The sequence below is a fragment of the Columba livia genome, chromosome 22, assembly GCF_036013475.1.
Source record: "Columba livia isolate bColLiv1 breed racing homer chromosome 22, bColLiv1.pat.W.v2, whole genome shotgun sequence".
NCBI classification, from domain to species: Eukaryota; Metazoa; Chordata; class Aves; order Columbiformes; family Columbidae; genus Columba; species Columba livia.
This window is the reverse complement of record NC_088623.1, coordinates 6,355,611-6,374,874: the sequence shown is the minus strand read 5'-3', so window position 1 is coordinate 6,374,874 and position 19,264 is coordinate 6,355,611. Positions and strand designations below refer to the sequence as shown.

General features: G+C 60.9%; 2 protein-coding genes across 13 annotated transcripts; one reads left to right on the top strand and one right to left on the bottom strand.

The window, feature by feature from the left end:
* Positions 1-402: 402 nt before the first annotated feature.
* On the top strand, positions 403-7,715 carry PRICKLE4 (prickle planar cell polarity protein 4). 4 transcript variants are annotated; one of them, XM_065039024.1, is made up of 8 exons: positions 403-863; positions 4,539-4,691; positions 4,882-4,989; positions 5,063-5,200; positions 5,293-5,493; positions 5,754-5,940; positions 6,115-6,426; positions 6,694-7,715. In XM_065039024.1, the coding sequence occupies exons 2-8, from the start codon at positions 4,542-4,544 to the stop codon at positions 7,182-7,184; spliced, it is 1,587 nt and encodes a 528-aa protein (XP_064895096.1). In that variant the 5' UTR covers positions 403-863; positions 4,539-4,541; the 3' UTR covers positions 7,185-7,715. The 4 variants fall into 4 exon arrangements, with proteins under 4 accessions (XP_064895096.1, XP_064895094.1, XP_064895093.1 ...); XM_065039022.1 differs by lacking the exon at positions 403-863 and adding an exon at positions 2,078-2,530 and having other exon boundaries at positions 6,115-6,378; XM_065039021.1 differs by lacking the exon at positions 403-863 and adding an exon at positions 2,078-2,530.
* A 184-nt stretch (positions 7,716-7,899) lies between these two features.
* LOC102091949 (collagen alpha-1(I) chain-like) lies at positions 7,900-19,258 on the bottom strand. 9 transcript variants are annotated; one of them, XR_010467653.1, is made up of 15 exons: positions 13,788-14,235; positions 12,361-12,465; positions 11,987-12,100; positions 11,630-11,782; positions 11,387-11,539; positions 11,069-11,160; positions 10,764-10,900; positions 10,573-10,661; positions 10,362-10,490; positions 10,220-10,254; positions 9,978-10,076; positions 9,626-9,829; positions 9,345-9,503; positions 8,726-8,833; positions 8,316-8,427 (listed from the first exon to the last, which is right to left on the bottom strand). XR_010467653.1 is itself a non-coding variant. In XM_065039017.1 (14 exons), exons 1-14 carry the CDS (start codon positions 16,278-16,280, stop codon positions 8,245-8,247), a joined length of 1,764 nt encoding a protein of 587 aa, XP_064895089.1. In that variant the 5' UTR covers positions 16,281-19,258; the 3' UTR covers positions 7,900-8,244. The 9 variants fall into 9 exon arrangements, 7 of the variants coding, with proteins under 7 accessions (XP_064895089.1, XP_064895092.1, XP_064895086.1 ...); XR_010467654.1 differs by having other exon boundaries at positions 8,345-8,427; positions 9,312-9,503; positions 13,788-14,236; XM_065039017.1 differs by lacking the exons at positions 10,220-10,254; positions 13,788-14,235 and adding an exon at positions 16,275-19,258 and having other exon boundaries at positions 7,900-8,427; positions 9,312-9,503.
* Positions 19,259-19,264: the final 6 nt, after the last annotated feature.

Genomic DNA, 19,264 nt, shown 5'->3' with positions numbered 1-19,264 from the left:
AGGGGTTTTGGGGGATGCTGTGGCTTTGCTTATCCCCAAAGCCACATCATCAGGCAGGAAAATTTTATGGCATGTGAGAAATACAACAAAGACGCTCTGCCTTGTGTTGGAGACTCTGATCAGTTTTGCCCTGACTCGTGCTCAAGTGCAATTGCTTCAGTCAAGGCCTCTAAATGGCTTTTAGGAGGCTCGTCAGGTGTCCAGGGCTTGTGAAAACTGGGACATCCTGACTTGCCCCTGGCTAACTCCTTTGTGAGAGCCCAGCCAAAGTCTCTCCACCTCTAAATTGGGGTGTAATGACACTTCCCCTCTTTCATGAAGCTTTGACTCTTTCTGATCTACGTAGGAAAATAAATCACCGCGTGGATCATAAAAGTCATCAAAACGGCAACCTGGGGTGAACTGAGCCGCAGATGGAGGGAAGGGCGCGGACGCTCGGAAAATGAGAGGTGGCGAGAAAAACAGATGTCACGCAGAGCTCTGTCCCCTGTAGGGTTAACATGCCCCCCCCTCCGCCATCCTTTGCTCTTCCCCTCCCTGCCCGCCGCTGGGATTCCCTGCCATTGGCTGTCTCTGTAGGTTTAGGCTAAAAAGCCTGTAATTAGGACCCTGGCTGACACAGCTCCGGTTTCCTGGGCAGGCGGGCTGAAAAAAAGAAAAAAAAAAAAGAGAGAGAGAGAAGGAAAAATAATATAATTGTTTCCCTGCCCGAGCTTGGATGTTTTCCTTTCGCTTTGCAAAGTTTCCCCTGCTCAGGCTCCATTCGCTCGCCGCCTCCGGAGCGGGGCGGGCCGGCGGCGCTGGAGCGGCCGGCGCAGCGCGGAGCGGCGGAGCCCGCGGAGCCGAGCGCGGGGAAACCGCAGGTACGTGCGGCTGGGAACGGGAACGGGGCCACAGCTCCGAGCTCCGAGCTGAGCTGGAGCGGGGGGACAAGGTGCCTGGGAGTGGGGGGGACACTGGAGAATCCCCGCCTGGGAATCGCTGCAAGGAGGAGGTGAAGGGGGGGAGAGGGAGTGATTTGGGGGTGTCCTGGGAGAAATAAATGGGAGAAGCAGTGTGGTACTGCTGCCCCCGCGGTCTTTGTTTATGGGAAAACGTCTCTTGAGAGCAGGAGACGGCATCTGCGCCATCCTACCGGACTCTGCCATCCCGGGTGTGCGGCCGCTCCGGCGCGGGCAGGTCCACGGGCAGGGGACTGGCAGGGCGGTCAGGGCTGCCCACGTCCCTCGGGACCCCAGGAAGGAGTGTTGGCTCCGCCATCCCTCCTTCAGACAGGATTCGGCAGGAGCGGGGTATTTTGGGGTTAGCGATGGAGTTTTCCACTGGAGTTGGCTGGGCCCCGTCGTACACTGACATGCCGGATGGGATCTGGTGGCTGTGGGGGCAGGTGGGGTGGGTGGGGGGCTCTCCGTTTGTCCCCGACTGTGTATGGATGGCTGAGTTTGGGCAGGTTAATGGGTTACTGCTCCCAGCTAGGGCAGCCGGCCGTGCCTGTGCACTCCGGATGGGGGAAAACACACTAAGAAAAGCCCTTTGCAGCACTGGCACATTCCCCGGTGAGCAAAGAAGCCACCGCATTGGCCACAGTCCCCTCCGGTGACGTGAGCAACACGATGCCATATGGTAGAGCAGGACGCTGAGACCCCCTGTCACTGAGGGGCTGTGCTGACCCTGTCCCTCCACATCGTGAGCCCACGGATGGCTGCACCCAGACAGCAGCATCCAAGCATTGCTCCACCTCGTGCCACCGCAGCCCCAAGAGCCACCGTGGGCTCCTTCCCAAGAGGCTCCAGCTCGGGCAGCCTGGCTTGGGCTGCGCTGCAGAACTAGCTGCTCGGGCTCGCCTTGCCAGACCTCAGCTTATCTCACCCCAGAAAAGATACATCTTTCTGGCTCTTCATCTCTATTTCCACGTACCTTCGTTGCAGCTGTGTTGACAGGAGCTCAAGCAAAAACAGGTTATCCTGTGGGTGAGGTGGTGAACACAGAGCTGCACCTCTGAAAGCTGCCGGTGCTTTTGGGTGCTTGAAAGGGGATCTGGTGGGTTTGGTGACGGTGAACTGTTGTGTTTCCTCAGGGTTGCAGAGCTGGGGGGCGTTTGGTGCTTCTGAAAAATAGGCTAGAGGGGTCTGAAACGGGTTCTTGTAAGATGGAGAAGTGACTTCAGAAAACCGAAAGGCTGTGGGGGAGATGCCAACCAGCCCCTGGCCATGCTGGGAACGGAGCAGCTGTCCTGAATGTGAATGGGCCGGGGTGGCTGCGCTGCAAGTTAATGTGTGACCTTGGCAGGAGAGGGCTGGGAGCCCACACATGCCAGCTGGAGACGGGGGCTGCTCCCAGGGAGCCAAATGAGATTAATGTTCTTGTGAATTTTAGCCTCTTGTACCCAGGGAGATGCAACCACTTTGCAAAGGGCTGTAGCTACTGTGGGAAATGTGCTTGGAGTAGGAAGGGGAATCCTGAGGGTCCACCGAGCCAGGCGGTGCCAGCACTGGGACCGGAGCCGGGGCGGCTGCTTGCAGCCTGGCAGGTGGGGAGCATCCCTGTATCCCTTTTGCAGGGCAATAGCAGGAGTGCCTGGAGGGACGGCGGGAAGGAAGAGGGGACAGGGAGCAGAGGAGACAGACCTGTTGGGGCTGCCTGGCTCCTTAGCATGGGAGGCACATACCACTGTCACCGTCTGGGGCTAATTACAGGGACTTGCCTCCAGCCCAGACAGCTGCCAGCCAGCATAATCACATCAAGCTGGGCTGGGCTCTGAGCACAGCCCATGGGTTTCCAGCAGCCCTGCCCTCCACTCTCCCCCAGCATCACCCACTGGGCTCCCTGTCCCTGGGATGAGGTGCCCTGTGCACCCTGCCATGGGGCTGGGGCCACACGGGCACCCCCAGCTCTGCTGAGTCTGTCTGAGGGCTCTAATTACAGCAAAGCCCCAGCAGATTAAACAAATGCAGGTTGGAGGCTTAATGAGGCAAGCAGAGCCTGGGACTGCCATCCGCCTCCCACCAGGAGGGAAAGCAGAGACCTGTGTCACCCAAACAAGGCAGCAGCAGAGCTGGGACCGGTCACAGAGCCCACAGAGGTCCCCAGGTACAGTGGTCTGTCAGCAAGGCCAGGGCTGTGGATACATAGAGCTGGGTCAGATGATTCCATCCCGGTGCAGGTCCTAGAGCTGAGCACAGCTTTAGAAGCCCCCTGTGACCAGCCCTGCAGCCTCTCCAGATCAACCCCAGGGCTGGCAGACCCCAAGCCCCAGGAAGGAGTAAGCAGCGCTTTTGTTTTCTTCCACTGATCAGCCAATCTGCAGCGTTAATCATTGACCCAGGTGCATGGCAGGGAAACCTGAGCTGCCCCAGCTGCTCCACCCGCTGCAGCACCCCAAAAATGGGCAGCTGTGGAGGGGGGAGCACGGTGGGAGCAGGGGCTGAGCTGGGGGTGTTGGAGCTGTTTAGTGGGAGCAGTGGGGATGCAGGTGCTGGTGCTGGCCGGGGGATAAACCAGACATGCAGAAATACCATCCCAGAGCAGAATGAACTGGTCCTTGTGGTGACAGCGATGTAGGAGGACCTGGGGGTTACTGCCACCTCAGCCTGAGCCCCTGCCAAGCCACTTGCTGTATAAAACGCTTTCCAGAGCAGTTATCAGTCCATAGTGGGCACTGCATGGGTGAATCCGGCGGTGTCCTGGGGCTGTTTGGTTGCAGCACTGGGACTTGTCCCCTGGGGCAGCGGCTCAGCCCCATCCCACCCACATTCCACCCTTGCTCCCCACGCCAGGGCAGGAAACCTGGGCAGAGGCCGTCCGGCTCTGGGCCGGTGTCCAGGAGCCACCCCATCACCATCTCGCCTGTGTTGTGGAAAGCCAAGGCAGGAAGGAAGCGAGCGGTGGACAGCACGGCGTGGGGAGGAGGGGACGGGACCGGCCGGGTTTCCACCGTGTAACCATTAGCCGGGCGAGATGGTGACGGCTGGGCGAGCTGGCTGCCCGAGCAGGAACAGCCGCTCCGGGCAGAACAATAGCAGCCCGAGGGGAATAAATTATTTTCCACTGAACTGGGATAGACCTCGGTCTCCTCCCACAGCCCTGCTCACTGGCCACCAGACCAGGGGTTCTCCGTGCCGGCAAAGGACTGGCGGGAGCCGGGAAAATCTCCTGCTGCGGGTGAGCGAATGGCCAGAACTATTTCCCAAAAACCTGTTCCAGCTTCAGCACAGACATCCAGGGTCTTTCCTGCCCAGTTTCTCTCCGTCACCATCCCTTCAGCTGCTCCTGCTCTGCAGACAAACCCCTGCCCTGCCGAGCACCCATGTCCTCGGGGTGGGTTTGCATATCACCCCAGCAGAGAAAGGAACAGCATCCAAAAGCCCTTGGATTTCAGCAGGGATTCAACTGAGGGCCTTGAGGTTGCGGTGGCACCGAGCATCACCCCGGCTGGGGTGGGCAAGGGGCTGCTTGTCCCGCTGCCATGGGAATGACACGTGTCCTGGGGATGGACCCTGCTCCCCCGGCTCTCACCAGCTCTGCCGCTCTCTCCCCAGCTCATGTCCCGGCCCAGCCCCGCATGGCCCCAGCGAGACGAGCCACCGCCCTGCGGCACCGCCACCGGCCTCCCGCCGGCTTCATCCGACAGCGACTCCGGCTGTGCCCTGGAAGAGTACCCGGAGCCCCCCGCAGACCCTGCACTCCCCGAGGTGGGCAGCACCGCAGCTCTGCCAGGGCTCCCTTCGCTCCCCGCTCTCCCCCAGCCTTGTGGGTGCCATCCTTGGGTGGTACCTGCAGCCCAACACCCCAGAATGAAATGCATTTTAGCAACCTTGAGCAACACAGCTTAATCCCCCTAAAAATCTGCTGGTGTTTCTCTCTTCCGTGCAACACCCCAAGGTCCCGCTGTGCCCCGGCAGCCGCTCGCCGCAGCCCGTCTCGGCCGCCGACAGGATCCGACTGCGTGCCAGAGCCCTCCTGCAGCAGCTGCCGCCGCAGGACTGCGATGTGAGACACGGGTGGGTGGGTGCTGCCCCCGCGCTCCCCCACCGAGCATCCCCTGACCCCCCTCCCCACGCAGGAGCGGTTCTGCCCCGACCTCGCCGAGGAGGAGAGGAGGCAGCTCCGAGCGTTCAGCGCCCGACGGAGACGGGAGGCGCTGGGACAGGGGCTGGCGTGTCCCGTGCCAGGTCCTTGCCATGGCTGTCCCTGCAAGAAGGTGAGACATCCCCCCCAGGCACCCACTCCTGAGTGGGGATCTGTCCCCAAAAGCCAACCGGACTCTGAACCCCGCGTCCCTTTGCCTTGCAGTGTGGCAGAAGGCTGAACAAAGGCGACCCGGGGATTTCAGCATCCCGGCTGGGGGACCAGTTCTGGCACCCGTCCTGCTTCTCCTGCCACTTCTGTCACCAGCCCCTGGTCGACCTCATCTACTTCCAGCAGGACGGGAGGATCTACTGCGGCCGGCACCACGCCGAGCTCTTCCGGCCCCGCTGTGCCTCCTGCGACCAGGTGGGTGCTGAGTGGGGAGAGGCTTTCACCCCCCCTTTTGCTGTTGATTAAAGCTCCTGTGCCTGGCTGGGGGCTGCAAAGGCAGCAAGAGCTGTGGTGGGCAGGAGGAAAGTTCCTTCTGAGCCTTGCAGAGCCCTGTGCCCTTGCCAAGGCACGGGGGCTCCCCCTCGCTCCTCCTCACAGCAAAGCATCCTCCAGGCTACGGGTTTTCTCGCTGGGTGCTTAGAGGTTGAGAGGACAGGTTGTTTTTCCCCCTGCAGCTGATCTTCATGGAGGAGTGCATCGAGGCGGAGGGCCGGCGCTGGCACCTGGAGCACTTCTGCTGCCTGGAGTGTGACGTGCCCCTGCGCGGGCAGCGCTACGTGATGACGAGCGGCCGGCCCTGCTGCTGCAGCTGCTTCGAGAGCCTCTTTGCCGAGCCCTGCCAGGCCTGCGGGGACCCCATCGGTACTGCCCCCTTGTCCCCGTGTCCCCAGGGCAGGGCGGGACATCCCCGCCCGGGCAGGTGGGACGTGGGCTGGGAGCGCTGCGGAGCCAGAGGCCCGCGGCTCGCTGCGGGGGCCGGGTTTTTGGCACAGGGCGGTGGGAAGAGCCTCCCCCTCACCCCAGGTTGCCCCCCAGGTGCCGACAGCGAGGAGGCCACCCACCAAGGGCTGCGCTGGCATGCCCGCGCCGCCTGCTTCTGCTGCAGCCGCTGCCGCCAGCCGCTGCGCGGGCAGCCCCTCGTCTGCCGCCGCGGCCGCCTCTTCTGCTCCGAGACCTGCAGCCTGGGACGGGACGCGTCCTCCACCACCTCCGACTCCTCGGACTCAGCCTTCACCTCAGCTCCGTCCCCCAATTCGACACCCCGAGCTGGCCCCATGGGCAGGACCACGGCGGGGACAGGTGGCACCGCGGTGGTCGGGGGCTGCAGGCGGCACGGGGAAGGGACCGGTAGGGGTCCTGCTGCTCTGCTTCGCGGGGTGTGGGAGCACAACCCGGCTCTGCTTGGCCCCTGGGTACTTTATGGGGTGTGTTTTATGGGTACAGCCCACCCCAGGGTTGGGGCAGCGGTGACGAGCCCCCAGCCGCCTCCCGCGGGAGGGTGAGCACTGGCAGCCGGGGTTTGGTGGGTACAGCCCTCCATCCCTGAACCAGGGGCTGTGGCAGGGCTGGCTCAGCCTTCCCCTTCCTCACCCAGCCTTGTTTTCCCTCTTCTAGACACATTTCTGGACCAGGCGTCTATGCATCCAGCGTTCCGAAGCCCGGAGGACCGCGGGGCAGCCAAGGAGCGGAGCAGGGATGCTGCTGCACACACAGGGATGCTGGGACCTCCGGCTGGAGACCCCTCTGCCCCCCAGCCCAACACAGAGGGTCCCAATGGGGCTGGAGCCCACAATCACACAGCTCTGGGAGGCCCTGACCCCCGAACACCCACAGGCCATGGGAATCCACACTTCCCATCCATGTGCCCTGCCCCACACAGCCCATGGCCAGAGGACATCGACCTGCAGGACATCACAGAGGAGGATGACTCCTGGTGTCCCACCTGCTCTTCATCTTCGGACTCAGACTCGGAGGAGGAGGGTTTCTTCTTCGGGAAGCCCATCCCCAAGCCTGGGATGAGCTCCCTGAGCAGGGAGCCCCCGGGGAGGGCTGCGGGCAGGACGGCAAAGCCGTGGGGCAGCAGCAAGCACTGCAGTGTGTCCTAGCAGAGGGGACAGAGGGTGCTCGACCGGCACTGCCATCCTGCCGGGTCCTGCCATCCTGCCGGGTCCTGCCACAGTCTGAATGTGTTCCAAGTGCATTTTGGACGCAGCCCAAGACTGGTGGGAGCCGCTGGGATCCTTCCCCCTGGCGGCTGCTGGCAAAGCTCAGCCTGCAATTCCTGCCGGCCTCCCCTGCAATTAGGAACAGGTAAAGCAGGTAGGGAGCCCAGCGCTGCAGCCCGCACCGGGGCTTCCACCTCGGGCAAGGCGGCAGCTCCAAGAGCAGCCACGTTCGGGGGGGCAGCGGGTGCTCCAGACAAGGGCAGCTGCCTGCATGGCTCTGCTGCAGGGACCTGGGGGACAGGAGGGGTGCTGGCAGCCAGGGCCAGAGCCTTCCCTGGGACACCTCTTGGAAGGACAAGCACCATTGCCAAATGCTCTCCAGCCCTGGGGGAGCCTGTACCCCTGGCACAGCGGGGAAGGGGTGGGAGGGGATGCAGACGATGCTCCAATAAAGCTCAGCTGAGACCTGGACGCAGGAGCCACCTCGGTTGCCCCTTTCCTCCCCTCTGGGGTCACTGCGGTGTTGGCCATGTCACCAGAGGGGCGTGATCCCTGGGGACAGCTGCTGGAGCTGGGGTCCCCCATAGTGTCTGGGATGGGGGGACACCGCGGGACCCCTCCTGTGCGTGGCACAGAGCAATGGCAGGGCAGGGGCTGCAAAGACCATAGTTTATTTTAGATTTAAAACCAAGAACAACCCTGTGAACCAGACACATCCCTGTGAACTGGGAATGGAGTGAGGAGCTGGGGGGGAACGGGAGCTCCACACAGCTGCTCTCTCTCACTGAAACCAGCTCCCCCTTTCCCTGCACATACAGAGGGGCTAAAACCAAGCACCACCCACCTCCTCCATCTCCAAGAGCTGGTGGGACGGTGCCAACACATCCACACCACCTCGACACGAGGGCTCAGCACCATCACCCCAATGTGCCAGCACGGCCTCCCATCACTCCCCAGCCCTGGGTGGCGGGGGGGGGGTCTGTCTGCTCCGCCTGACCCCTCAGCGGCTGAGAGCGGCCGAGTCGTAGCTGTCGATGAAGTTCTCGAGCTCACGGAGGTGATGGAGCCGGCGCTGCCGCAGGTTGGCCCTGAGCGCCAGCCCCAGCGCCGCCTCCATGGACGGCTCCTTCTGCAGCAGCATCGTGGCCACCACGGCAACGGTCAGGCTGAACTGCTGGTACGACTGCCGGGGAGCACACGGGCTCAGCAGGGGTGCCCCTAGACCTCCCCACATAGTATGTGCCCCCCTGGGATATTTGTTCCCCCTGGGGATGGTCCATGAGCTCCATAACAGTGTCCAAGCCCCTGCAGAGCCCTTCTTGCCTACGAGCACCTTCCCTTGCAACAACCGTCACCTGGAGGGGGGGTTTCTCCCCAGTGACCCCAAAATGCCAAATTCACCCAGTATAATTTCTCATCCTGTGGTCCAAAGGGTCCTCAGAGACCCCCCCACACCTCTGCCGGGGCTCCCCGGGACTCACCAGCTCAATCTCCTCCTTCCTGGCAAGGACGGTGGCGGAGCGGAGGTCGGTGCCGGCCGGGGAGGATGCCGGGGGCACGGAGCAGAGCTGGTGCTGGCCATCTGCAGCCTGGGCGGTGGAAAAGGCGAGGAAGGATCAGGTGCTTCGAAGGGGAGAGGGACTGGGCAGGCTGGGGCCAAACTGGGGCTGCTGGCACCCACTGCCAGCCAGGAACTGGTCACGCTCGGCTCTGGGGTGCTGGTTTGCCACCCTTCCGTGGGTGCGGGAGCTGCCCCTCGCCCCCCGCTCCACCCCAGTCCTGGCGGCATCGCCCCAAGAGCCCTGCCAGCAGATTGTTCTTCCCCATTAGGCAGTAATTAAGCCACTCTGCAATGGTCTCGTTTGCTTCGTTAAAGCTCGAGTCCCAGGATTGTTCACGCTCCAGCACACTCTCAAGCCTCCAGTTATTTTTTTGGCTGTTTTCCCAGCTGTCTCCCGTTTATCAGCATGTCCGGCACAGCCGGCAGCGGGGCTGACACGGGCTCTGCCTCCAGACAAAGCCGCACTTTAACTCCATAACCCTGCAAACAGGGGGACACGGGGATACCTCAGGGGGAGCAGAGGCACCTGGACCTCGTACCGGCTCTGTCTCAGCAGACCCGGGAGGGTGCCACGTCCCTGGCGAGGTCACTGGTGCGGTGCAGCTGTCGGAACCAGCCTGGCCAGGCTGTGCACCAGGCTCGGCAGCAGCTCCTGCGGGGACTGGCGAGTTTTCGGGTGTCTGGAGGTCACTGAGGAGCTGCAGGAGAGAAGGTGGTTGGGGAAGGACAGCAATGGCTGCACAGGAGTGCGGGGAGCCTTGGGGGGGCTCTCCTGCTGGGGGGACACGCCAGGGAGCTGCCCCCGCACACCGAGACGCACCCCATGGTGGGCAGATCCTGCCTCGGCTGCTCCAGCTGCTCCAGGCAGACGCTGCCGTCCCGGGGGCTGTGGGCAGAGCTCAGCGTCCCCCTCTCCAGTGGCCGCGCAGACCCTCTGGGCCGGCTCCGTGGGGGCTGTGGGCGTCTGGGGACGTGACCCACCGCCTGCGCCAGCCTCGGGGACACTCGGGCTACTGGGCTCCACCTGCACAAAGCGTTACAGATGCGACAGAGAGCCTGCGCTGAGTGCTGACAACGCCGGGCAAAACCAGAGGTCTGCAAAGGGGATGGCGAGGTGCCACCTCCCCCGGGTGCTGCTTTCAGGTGGGAAGAAGAGACACATCAGCTCGTACCTCAGGGTGCTGCCCCGTCCTGGCAGAGCTCTCCTCCTCTGTTTGCAAAGCAGAGGGGTCCTGGCTGCCCTCAGGGTCCTGCCCGGCTCCCGGCTCCACCTGGGGACACACAATGGCGTGAGGCAGGGACACACGCGTGGCCCGGGGAGAAGAGCTGGGGGACAGGATGGATGGGGAGCAAAAACCCAAAGGAAACCACGGGGCTTTGCAGCTCCAGAGAAGAGTCAGGAACACGTCCATGCCTGGTAAAGAGACAGTGAAGTGAAGAGCGAAAGGGCTGGATGGAAGAGGAGGAAGATGTCACAGTGGCTGCAGAGACCCCAACACCAGGCACCTCCGGGGCAGGAGACCCCCTGCCAGCCCCCGAGTGGGCTGCTCTCCTACCGGCGTCACTCCTGCCTGCTCGGGCTCTGCACCCGCTGCCGCAGCCTGGGGACCCGCGGCCAGGCTGTCCTGAGGGGTGTCAGCCGCTTTGGGGGGCTCCGGGACCTTCTCGCTCACTCCCGGAGGGCCCTGGGGAAACCACAGCGGTTAGGGGCACGGCAGCAAACGGTGCAAACCGGGGTCGGTGCTGGGATGGGGGGTAAAAACCTACAACCGGAGGTGTCTGCTCCTTGTGCTGTGCAGCATCTTTGGAGGATGGAAGTGGCCGGGGAGCATTAGACTTGAAGGGTGGCTGCTTCCCTGCAGGGTGCGAAACACGACGGGAGTGACTCCTCGCTCTGCACCTGGAGATGCTGGGGAGCAGCTCAGGGCTCCTGGCAGCCGCTACGGGGTCACACAAACCTCTGGCGGGCCAGTGACACGGGGCCGGGCGGACCATGGTTAACTGTCGGCAGCTCTGGCGAAGGCGTCGGCAGCGTTTCTTCCCCAGGCCACGGTAGCCCCCAGATGACCAGCCATCCTGGAAGCCCCCTTGCTCCCTGCAGCAGCAAAAGCAGCCCCGGGGGGGATTTGGGGCTGGAAAGGGTCTCCGGTGCAAACCCCCCCACCCTGAGCAGGGCCAGCAGCATCGCTGCAGCAGCCCTGGGCTGTAAAGCAGAGCTGAGCGCAGCCCCCCCCGTGCCCCCTCCCTTGGCACAGACACCCACCCGTGCTGGCTGCCGGGGGGCCAGGGTGGCCACTGCTCCTCTGCGGGGAATTCGGGCCGGGAGAAGGAGCCGGGGCCAGGCGGTGGCGGATCCTGCCGGGAACAGGGGGGTTCAGACATGGGGAATGGGGGGGGTTCAGACATGGGGCAGGATGGGGACACTGTGCCTGCAGAGCGGAGCAGCCGGGCTGCCGCTGCTCCCAGCGCCACACAGGGAAACTGGTCTGTCCCTGCATGCTGTTCTTGTCACCAGGACAGGCAATGGCCCTTGCCCCATGTCACCCACTCCCTGCCCTCAGTCCCACGGCCACCCCCTCACCAGGTAGCAGTCCTCTGCAAAGCTGCCCTCTGGTCCTCCATTGTATTCTGTGTCAACCCATGGGGGACAGTCGTGGGGTGCCCATCTCCTGTCCTCCTCCTTCCAAGGGAAGTCAGGAGGGCCAGGGGGGTCTCTGGGGTCCCAGGGACCAGGCTGCAATGGCAAATTGCTGCTGGTGAGGATGGTGACATGCTGGGGAAAGCCACACAGCTGCCACCCAGCCCCAGCCCTTCTCCCCCTCACCGGGTGCCAGCTCTCTCCAAAATGGTCCTCAGGTCCTTGGTTGTCTTCCCAGTTGTCCCAGGGGGGTGGCGGGGGACAGTCCTGGGGTGCCCAGCTCCCGTCCTCGTGGAAGTCGGCAGGACCACGGAAGGGTCTGGGCTCCCAGGGATGGGGCTGCGGCACAAAGCGCCACCAGTGAGGCCAGCAGCTCGCCGCGGCGTTTTGGTTTTGCTGCAGTTCCCGTTTCCTGACGCAGCCCCCAGCTCTTTCTGCTTCTCCTGCTCACTGGGGAGCCCCTGGGTTGGGCCACCCAGATTGGTGGGTGAACCCCGGGAGCTCCGTTCCCCTGTCTGCTCATCCCAGCCTGTGTTCCCTTACCGGATGCCGCCCGCGGTGGCCTCTCCTGTGTGGGGGCTTCCAGGGCGGCTCGTCCCGGATGTCCTGGGGGCTGGGACCATGGGGCCATGGGGGCCCGGCTCTCCACGGACCAGGCTGGGGAGAGGACACAGGGAACACAGGATCGGACCCTCCCTGTCTCCCTTACACTGGCTGGATGCTGAGCCCGGAGCCCATCCATCCACCCTCCTCTCCCACCAAGGTCCCAGACCATTCCCAGTTCTTCCCCATGCCACAGGGTTGCTCCTCCTGGCTCTTTGGCATCCCAACCCATAGAGCAGCAGACACCCATCCCGCCCCACAAAGCCCCTCCGCTCGCACCTCGCTGGCAGCAGGGGGGCTGCAAAGCCGCCTACCTCCCTGGGGAAGCCCCTCCTGCCACCTGGCGGGGGGAACATGTTGCCAAAAGCCGGTTGTTGCCCCGGTCCCAGTGAGGAGGCCCCGGGGAGGTCAGCACTCAGCTGCAAAGGAAGAGGCGAGGGTGAGCACGTCCCCCAGACGTCACTGCCGGCTTGGGGACAAATGCCAGCTCGGTGCCACCCGCAGTGTCCCCAGCTCTGCTGAGCCCCGAGCATTGCGTCACACCCAGAGCCACACGGCATCGTCACCAGCCGGGACGCAGAGGTGGCTGAGCTGGGGGGACACAGACCCGCTCCCCGTCCCAGGAGGGGACACGGCTCCTGGCAGTGCTGGGACTGCTCCCCTGGCATCAGGCACCCCGTCCCTGCCCCCACCCGCAGCCACATTTCAATGGCCCCGTGCAAACCCCATGGGTCACAGCACCCAGTGGCACCTCCCGCTATTGTCCCAGGGGCCAGCTGGGCAGGTGTGGGACAGGATTTGGCTGGCCTCAGCAAAACTCCCAGCACTTATCAACTGATGCTGGAGCTTGTTGGTCACAGACCCTGGTGACAAAAAACAGAAACAGTACTTAAAGACAGGATGTGCTAAACCCTTTGTGTAGGTAAAAATCACGAGTTACTAAGGTTGTCAAGAAGGAATTGCTGCTGCTACACTAAGAAGAGTGCATTAATCAAGAGGGCAACTGCCTAAACAAACATTAGCCAATCAGGAGGTATCCAGCAAGAATAACAAACCAATCAGCGTGTGACGCGCTGTTTAGGATAGGTATAAAATATGTTAGCAATTACAATAAAGTTGACATTTCGCTTGCATCAAGCTGTGTCCCGGCTCTCCATCGCGGCAGGTTTGGGCTCTTTGCGAGGGCACAGGGTCCAAACCCTGCGCTCCTCACTCTGTGGTTTCCACAGCACGGGGCCACAGGGGCTGCGTGAAAGACCAGCGATCGTCATGGTCCCAACGACCACCACACGCCTTCACAAAAACGTGCAGCTTGTGATAAGAAAAGGAAAGTTAAGCTTGACCAACCAGCTAACAGGAGGTATCACCAGGGAGATCCCCTGTTTTTGTAAACCACAGTTTGAACTTCTGTGCCCTTCGGTTTTAGTGAGCATGCTTAATTGCCTTCCGCATATTAACTCCTCCACCTGGAGTTGGATATAATGATCACGTATGTAAACCCGTGTTGCTTGCTCCGTGCAGTAAGTGTGTCCGGATGCCGTCCCAGTGAGCAGGGGATGCCCGGACCCAGACCCAGCCCGGCCGGGGCACTGGGCTCCCAGAGCCACCAGTAACACCAGTAAGGCCCCAGGCTGGCAGGAGTTACCGGCACCACGCTTTGTCTCGCAGGTCGGCAGGGACCAGGTGGTGCCGAGAGGAAAAGGAAGAACAGAACGCTCCTGTCCCCACGCGGAGGCTTTACCTGGCAGATGGGTCCCAGGTGGACCTGGAAAGCAGCTCGTCCGCCCGGAGAGACGCAGCCCCGCGGAGCGCCGAAGGGAGAGCCCTCCATCGCAGAGCCAGCCACCGAGACCCCTCCGGCCCGATCCCTCCGGCCCGCCCGCATCCCCCGCCCCGCGGCTGCCCAACGCGAGCCAATAGCAGCGGCCAGGTGCTGCCTCCCGCCCAGGGAGCTCCCGCCGAGCCCTCCCCAGCACTCGGTTTCCCTTCCTTGAAAGCCGAGATCCCCTCCAGGAGCTTTCGCTCCTGTTTGCAGATCGTCTCCTCACTCCCATTTCAGCTGCCGAGAACAAACACTCGCTAACGAGCAGCACTGATGGACCAACGGACTCCCCTGCATCCCCTGGGGGCTGCACAGACCTCTGCCCAAACTGGCCTCTGCACCAGGGACAGCCCAGTCCCTCTGGTTACCTGACGTCCCTCAGTGAAATACGTACCTCACGCTTTTTCCATGAATAAACAGCATTTAATCCAATTCCTTAACTGTATTCCTTAAACGCAGGTTCATTAAAGCACAAGCAAAACAGCGCTGGGTACAGGGGGGGTGGGACTCGCTCCGCCCAACACGCACACCTTTTAACAATGAGGTGTGCTTAAATACAGTGTAATAGACTTAACGATGTATTTGTTAATCAAACCGGTCTAAATGGATATGTTATCAGTGGCTGTGAAACCCGAGCATATAACATGATATTAGTACATGCTGCCATTAAACAATGCAACCTGTATGTAGTCTTTGTAAAAAACTTGTTCCACAGATATGTGTAAAAGCCTAATTTAGTGTACCCTGGAGAACATTCAGTAAGAGATTGACAGGGATAAGGGCCCAGTTGCATCCTTGTGTGAACGAGATAACAGGGGGGGCTTCAGCAGAAAGCGGGAGGAAAACCAGCTCAAGCCGCTGGAGCCTTGGCCAAACCCGGCGTGCTAGGCCAAAGATAAGAAGAGCACAAGACAGACTGCAGCCTTCATCCAAAAGACCCCCGCCCGTGACCACCCGGACACACTGCGCAGGCACAACAGGAAAGAGCCAAAGGTGGCCACTATAGATATAATTCCTTGGAACTGATTTTAATAAGAATGGCCGTTTCAAGGAAAAAGTTATGAATATGTATAGGTGTTCCTGGAATAACCATGAATACGTAATCCTTTAGCACATTTAACCAGGCTTGCTGCTACGGGAAAGGCGCGCCGCGGTGGAGCACAGACTCCCCGGCCGCCCAGCGCTGTTCTGCCCACTTGCCGCAATAAATTCTAAGCAATTTATTCCGACGAGTGTGTGCTATTTATCGCGATCGTCTATAACATACAGTAAGGTGTTACATATTCATAATGACCCCAGGAGCACCTATACACATTCATAACCTTTCCCCACTTCTGAGTCTCAGATAACCATTTCCATAGTCTCCCCTGTTCACCTGCGCAGTGTCACTTGGTGGTTTTGAGGAGGGTCCTTGGGGGTCTGTGGATGAAGCTCCTTCAGCTTCCTCACAGTGAACTTTTCACCTTTTTGGCTCATTATGATGAGCTGGCTGGAACCCGAGCTGCCAAGTCTGCCAAACCAGACCGGCGCCCCCTTTTGCTGTAAATCTTGGTTATCTTGTCTCCTCAAAGCTCACAGCTGGTGCTGTAAAACTCCTTATCTTGGCATTCGATGAGGTTCTGGTTTTTCTTAACACAACTGGTTACACAAAGCTCTAAACTAGGCATTCATTATGTGGCTTAAAGTGTTAGTTTGTTAGTAGGCCCTTATTATGTGGTGGGTTAACCCTTAAAATGTTACTTCCCTCTATCAATATAACTTCATAAACAAGTTTCACAACTTTTTACATCGAGCTTAACCACCTTTTCCTTTCTCCAGGTTCAGAGCCTCATTTGGTTTTATCTGTAAACATCAAACATCTTCTCAGCACGAATCACAACTGCATTTCTCACACTCAGCAAACCTGGCTTAAAGCTGAGCTTGGTGCAAGACCTGCAAACTCTGCACCGCATGAGCCTCTGGGTGCAGCCCCTGGTCCTGCTCCATCCCACCTCTGCTGCTCTGCGGGGCAAGGGGGGCCCTGCACCCCCAGGGCACCGTGTTCAACAAGGGGGGCCCTGCACCCCCAGGGCACCGTGTCCAACAAGGGGGGTCCTGCACCCCCAGGGCACCGTGTCCAACAAGGGGGGCCCTGCACCCCCAGGGCACCGTGTCCAACAAGGGGGGCCCTGCACCCCCAGGGCACCGTGTCCAACAAGGGTGACCCTGAACCCCCAGGGCACCGTGTCCAACAAGGGGGGCCATGCATTCCCAGGGCACCGTGTCCAACAAGGGGGACCCTGAACCCCCAGGGCACCGTGTCCAACAAGGGGGGCCCTGCACCCCCAGGGCACCGTGTCCATGCAAGGGGGACCCTGAACCCCCAGGGCACAGAGTGCCCGTTCAGCCCACCCTCCCAGCACCCACCTGCATCCAGCTCCAGCATCACCTGCATCAGCCACACGGTCCCCCCAGATGTTCCTATGAAAAATGTAGTTATGATTTGTGCTAAAAGAAGGGAGTTATTCTGCTTGCAAGGACAATTACAGGAAGGCCATAGCGCTTGCTTATAAGAACCCTTCTTAACCAAATAAAGCATGGAACTGAGAGAAGGAAGTAACGGCTAAGCTTCAGGTAAACTGAGTGCCTGTTCCAGCCCCCACTCCCAGCACCCACCTGCATGCAGCTCCAGCATCACCTGGATCAGCCACACGGTTCCCCCAGACTCTCCCAGCCTTGTGCCGGGGGATTTGGGGGAGCAGGGTCCCCCCCAGGGGCTGCAGCACAACCTGCAGGGACGAGCAGGGGAGGGAAGAGGGCGAGAGGGCCTGGCAGGACGGGGCCCAGCGGGAAGGGTCGCTGCCAGCGCACCCACCCTTGGCACAGCCGGGAGGCTGCGGCTCAGCTCTGGCTGCCGGTGTCCGCTCACCCTCTCACACTGCAGCGGGTTTGGGCCCCGCTCGCAGCATCGCCGCCCCCCAGCAGCCCCGCGGACAGAACCCACTGCCCTGCCAGCACATGGCCTCTGGGGAGCCTCTGCCACAACCTACAGCATCTCCTCCCTGTTTCCCTGCATTCCAACAGGGAACGGCACTCCCAGGAGCTCATTAGCACTCCAAGGAGCTCGTTAGCATCAGCCAGATGTGCTGGTACCAGGCACAGACATCTCTGCGGCCCAGCGATGAGATGCGTCACCCAAGGAACATCTGTGTGGTGTCAGGGTCTGACAGCAGCGGGAGGTTTTGCGCGGGGCGGGGAGCGCTCTGATAACGAGCTGGTCCCAACTGGTCTGTCCAGCTGCGCAAACTCCTCAAGACGAGTTGTTTGCAACCTTGCAGGAATGCGGGAGGAGATAAGGGAGAACGGCGAGGCTCGGCTGAGCTCCTGCGCCAAATGTTAACACAGGAGGAGATAAAAGGGAAAGCGCAGAGTCTGAGCTGGAGCAAAACCCCTCAAAGAGCCCAAACAGTGGAGCTGTTTGCACGGACGGGGCAGCCAAGGGCGCACCAGAGCTGCTTCTCAGCCTGCTCCCACCGAGCAGGTAACACCCAGCTTCCCAGCTGGTCAGTTAATTATAGTCTTTAATAGCTATAAATCAATTAATTAACTGGATGGATCAATTAGCTCTTTGTGATTTGGGAAAGGAATACAGCAGCAGCTCTCATTCCATCAAGGATCCTTATAGGAACCTCCCTGTCCCCACAGCACCGGGTGACACCCCAAAGGTGCAAACCCCGCTGGGGTTGGGGTTCTGCGGTGAACGTCCCCGCGGGGCCGCGTCACCCCAGCAGCTCTCGGTCCCGCCGGCGGCTTTTGCTGGGGACAAGAGCAGAACACAGGAGCCGGTGCCCCATCCGCTCCCCGGTGAGCGCCCCGTCCTGCAGTGCCCGGCGTCGCGGTGACCCCGGCTGCTGCTCCTGCATTGTTTGGCGTGGAACGTGGGCACAGTAACATATCATGTGCTGACAAAGAGGGGGGAAATGGAGGCAGAAAGTGCCATAATTACAGTGAGATAAGTGCTGGGGCGCTGGGAAAAGGTGATGAACAACCAGGCAAGCGCCAGCGCAGGGTGCCCTGACAGCGGGTACATGTGTGAGACTTAACAGCGCTAATAACGTGAGTTTTGCTGCTGGTGGAAACGGGCGCCTCCTGGGGACGCTGCGACGCCTCGAGCGGCAGAGAGCTGGTCTCTGCTTTTCCCAAGAGCCGCAAAGGCTGCGGGGGGGTCGCTGGCGGCCGGACCCGCGGGGGCAGAGCCGGTCGAGACCCACGAACCAGAGCGCAAGAGCGGGAAAGAGCCGGAGGGGAAGGGAGAACGGAGCGGCGGACGTCTGCCAAGTCCTGCCGGTGCTCAGGGCTGCGCTGTCCCGGCAGCGCCCGTCCCGCTCCGGGTCCAGCACCTGCGCCCCAACACGCTCGGTCAGGCGGGAGGGACCCCCGCCCGCTCACCCTGCCGGCTTTCCACGCGGTTCTCCCCGTCCCAGCCGCTGCCGTTATCGCCGCCGGGCAAACCGGCTCCAGGAGCCCCGAGCTCCGCCGCGCGCTCAGGGCTCCGGGGTTCGCCGGGCGCTGCGGGGGGAGTGCTCCGCTGTTCCCGAGCACCAGCGCAGCCGTGCCGGGGAAACACGCGCTCGGTGCACGTGGTCGCACGCTGTTGTTGTCGCACGTTGTTGTTGTTGTCGCACGTTGTTGTTGTTGTCGCACGTTGTTGTTGTTGTCGCACGCTGTTGTTGTTGTTGTTGTTGTTGTCGCACGCTGTTGTTGTTGCACGTTGTTGCTGTTGTTGTTGTCGCACGTTGTTGTTGTTGTCGCACGTTGTTGTTGTTGTTGTTGTTGTTGTTGTCGCACGTTGTTGTTGTTGTCGCACGTTGTTGTTATTGTTGTTGTTGTAGCACGTTGTTGTTGTTGTCGCACGCTGTTGTTGTTGTTGTTGTTGTCGCACGTTGTTGTTGTTGTTGTTGTCGCACGCTGTTGTTGTTGCACGTTGTTGCTGTTGTTGTTGTCGCACGTTGTTGTTGTTGTCGCACGTTGTTGTTGTTGTCGCACGTTGTTGTTGTTGTCGCACGTTGTTGTTGTTGTCGCACGCTGTTGTTGTTGTCGCACGCTGTTGTTGTTGTTGTTGTCGCACGCTGTTGTTGTTGTTGTTGTCGCACGCTGTTGTTGTTGTTGTTGTCGCACGCTGTTGTTGTTGTTGTTGTTGTTGTTGTCGCACGCTGTTGTTGTTGTTGTTGTTGTTGTCGCACGCTGTTGTTGTTGTTGTTGTTGTTGTCGCACGCTGTTGTTGTCGCACGCTGTTGTTGTTGTTGTTGTCGCACGCTGTTGTTGTTGTTGTTGTCGCACGCTGTTGTTGTTGTTGTTGTTGTTGTTGTTGTCGCACGTTGTTGTTGTTGTCGCACGCTGTTGTTGTTGCACGGGGT

Coding starts and splice junctions, on each gene's coding strand:
- PRICKLE4 (XM_065039021.1), top strand. CDS start 2,273: ATGTGTGACCTTGGCAGGAGAGGGCTGGGAGCCCACACATGCCAGCTG. Junction 4,990..5,062: donor TGCCGCCGCAGGACTGCGAT/GTGAGACACGGG, acceptor CTCCCCACGCAG/GAGCGGTTCTGCCCCGACCT. Junction 5,201..5,292: donor ATGGCTGTCCCTGCAAGAAG/GTGAGACATCCC, acceptor TTTGCCTTGCAG/TGTGGCAGAAGGCTGAACAA.
- LOC102091949 (XM_021298257.2), bottom strand. CDS start 13,931: ATGCGGGCGGGCCGGAGGGATCGGGCCGGAGGGGTCTCGGTGGCTGGC. Junction 11,161..11,386: donor TTGCAGAGGACTGCTACCTG/GTGAGGGGGTGG, acceptor TGTTCCCGGCAG/GATCCGCCACCGCCTGGCCC. Junction 8,834..9,311: donor GTGCCTCTGCTCCCCCTGAG/GTATCCCCGTGT, acceptor TCCACCGCCCAG/GCTGCAGATGGCCAGCACCA.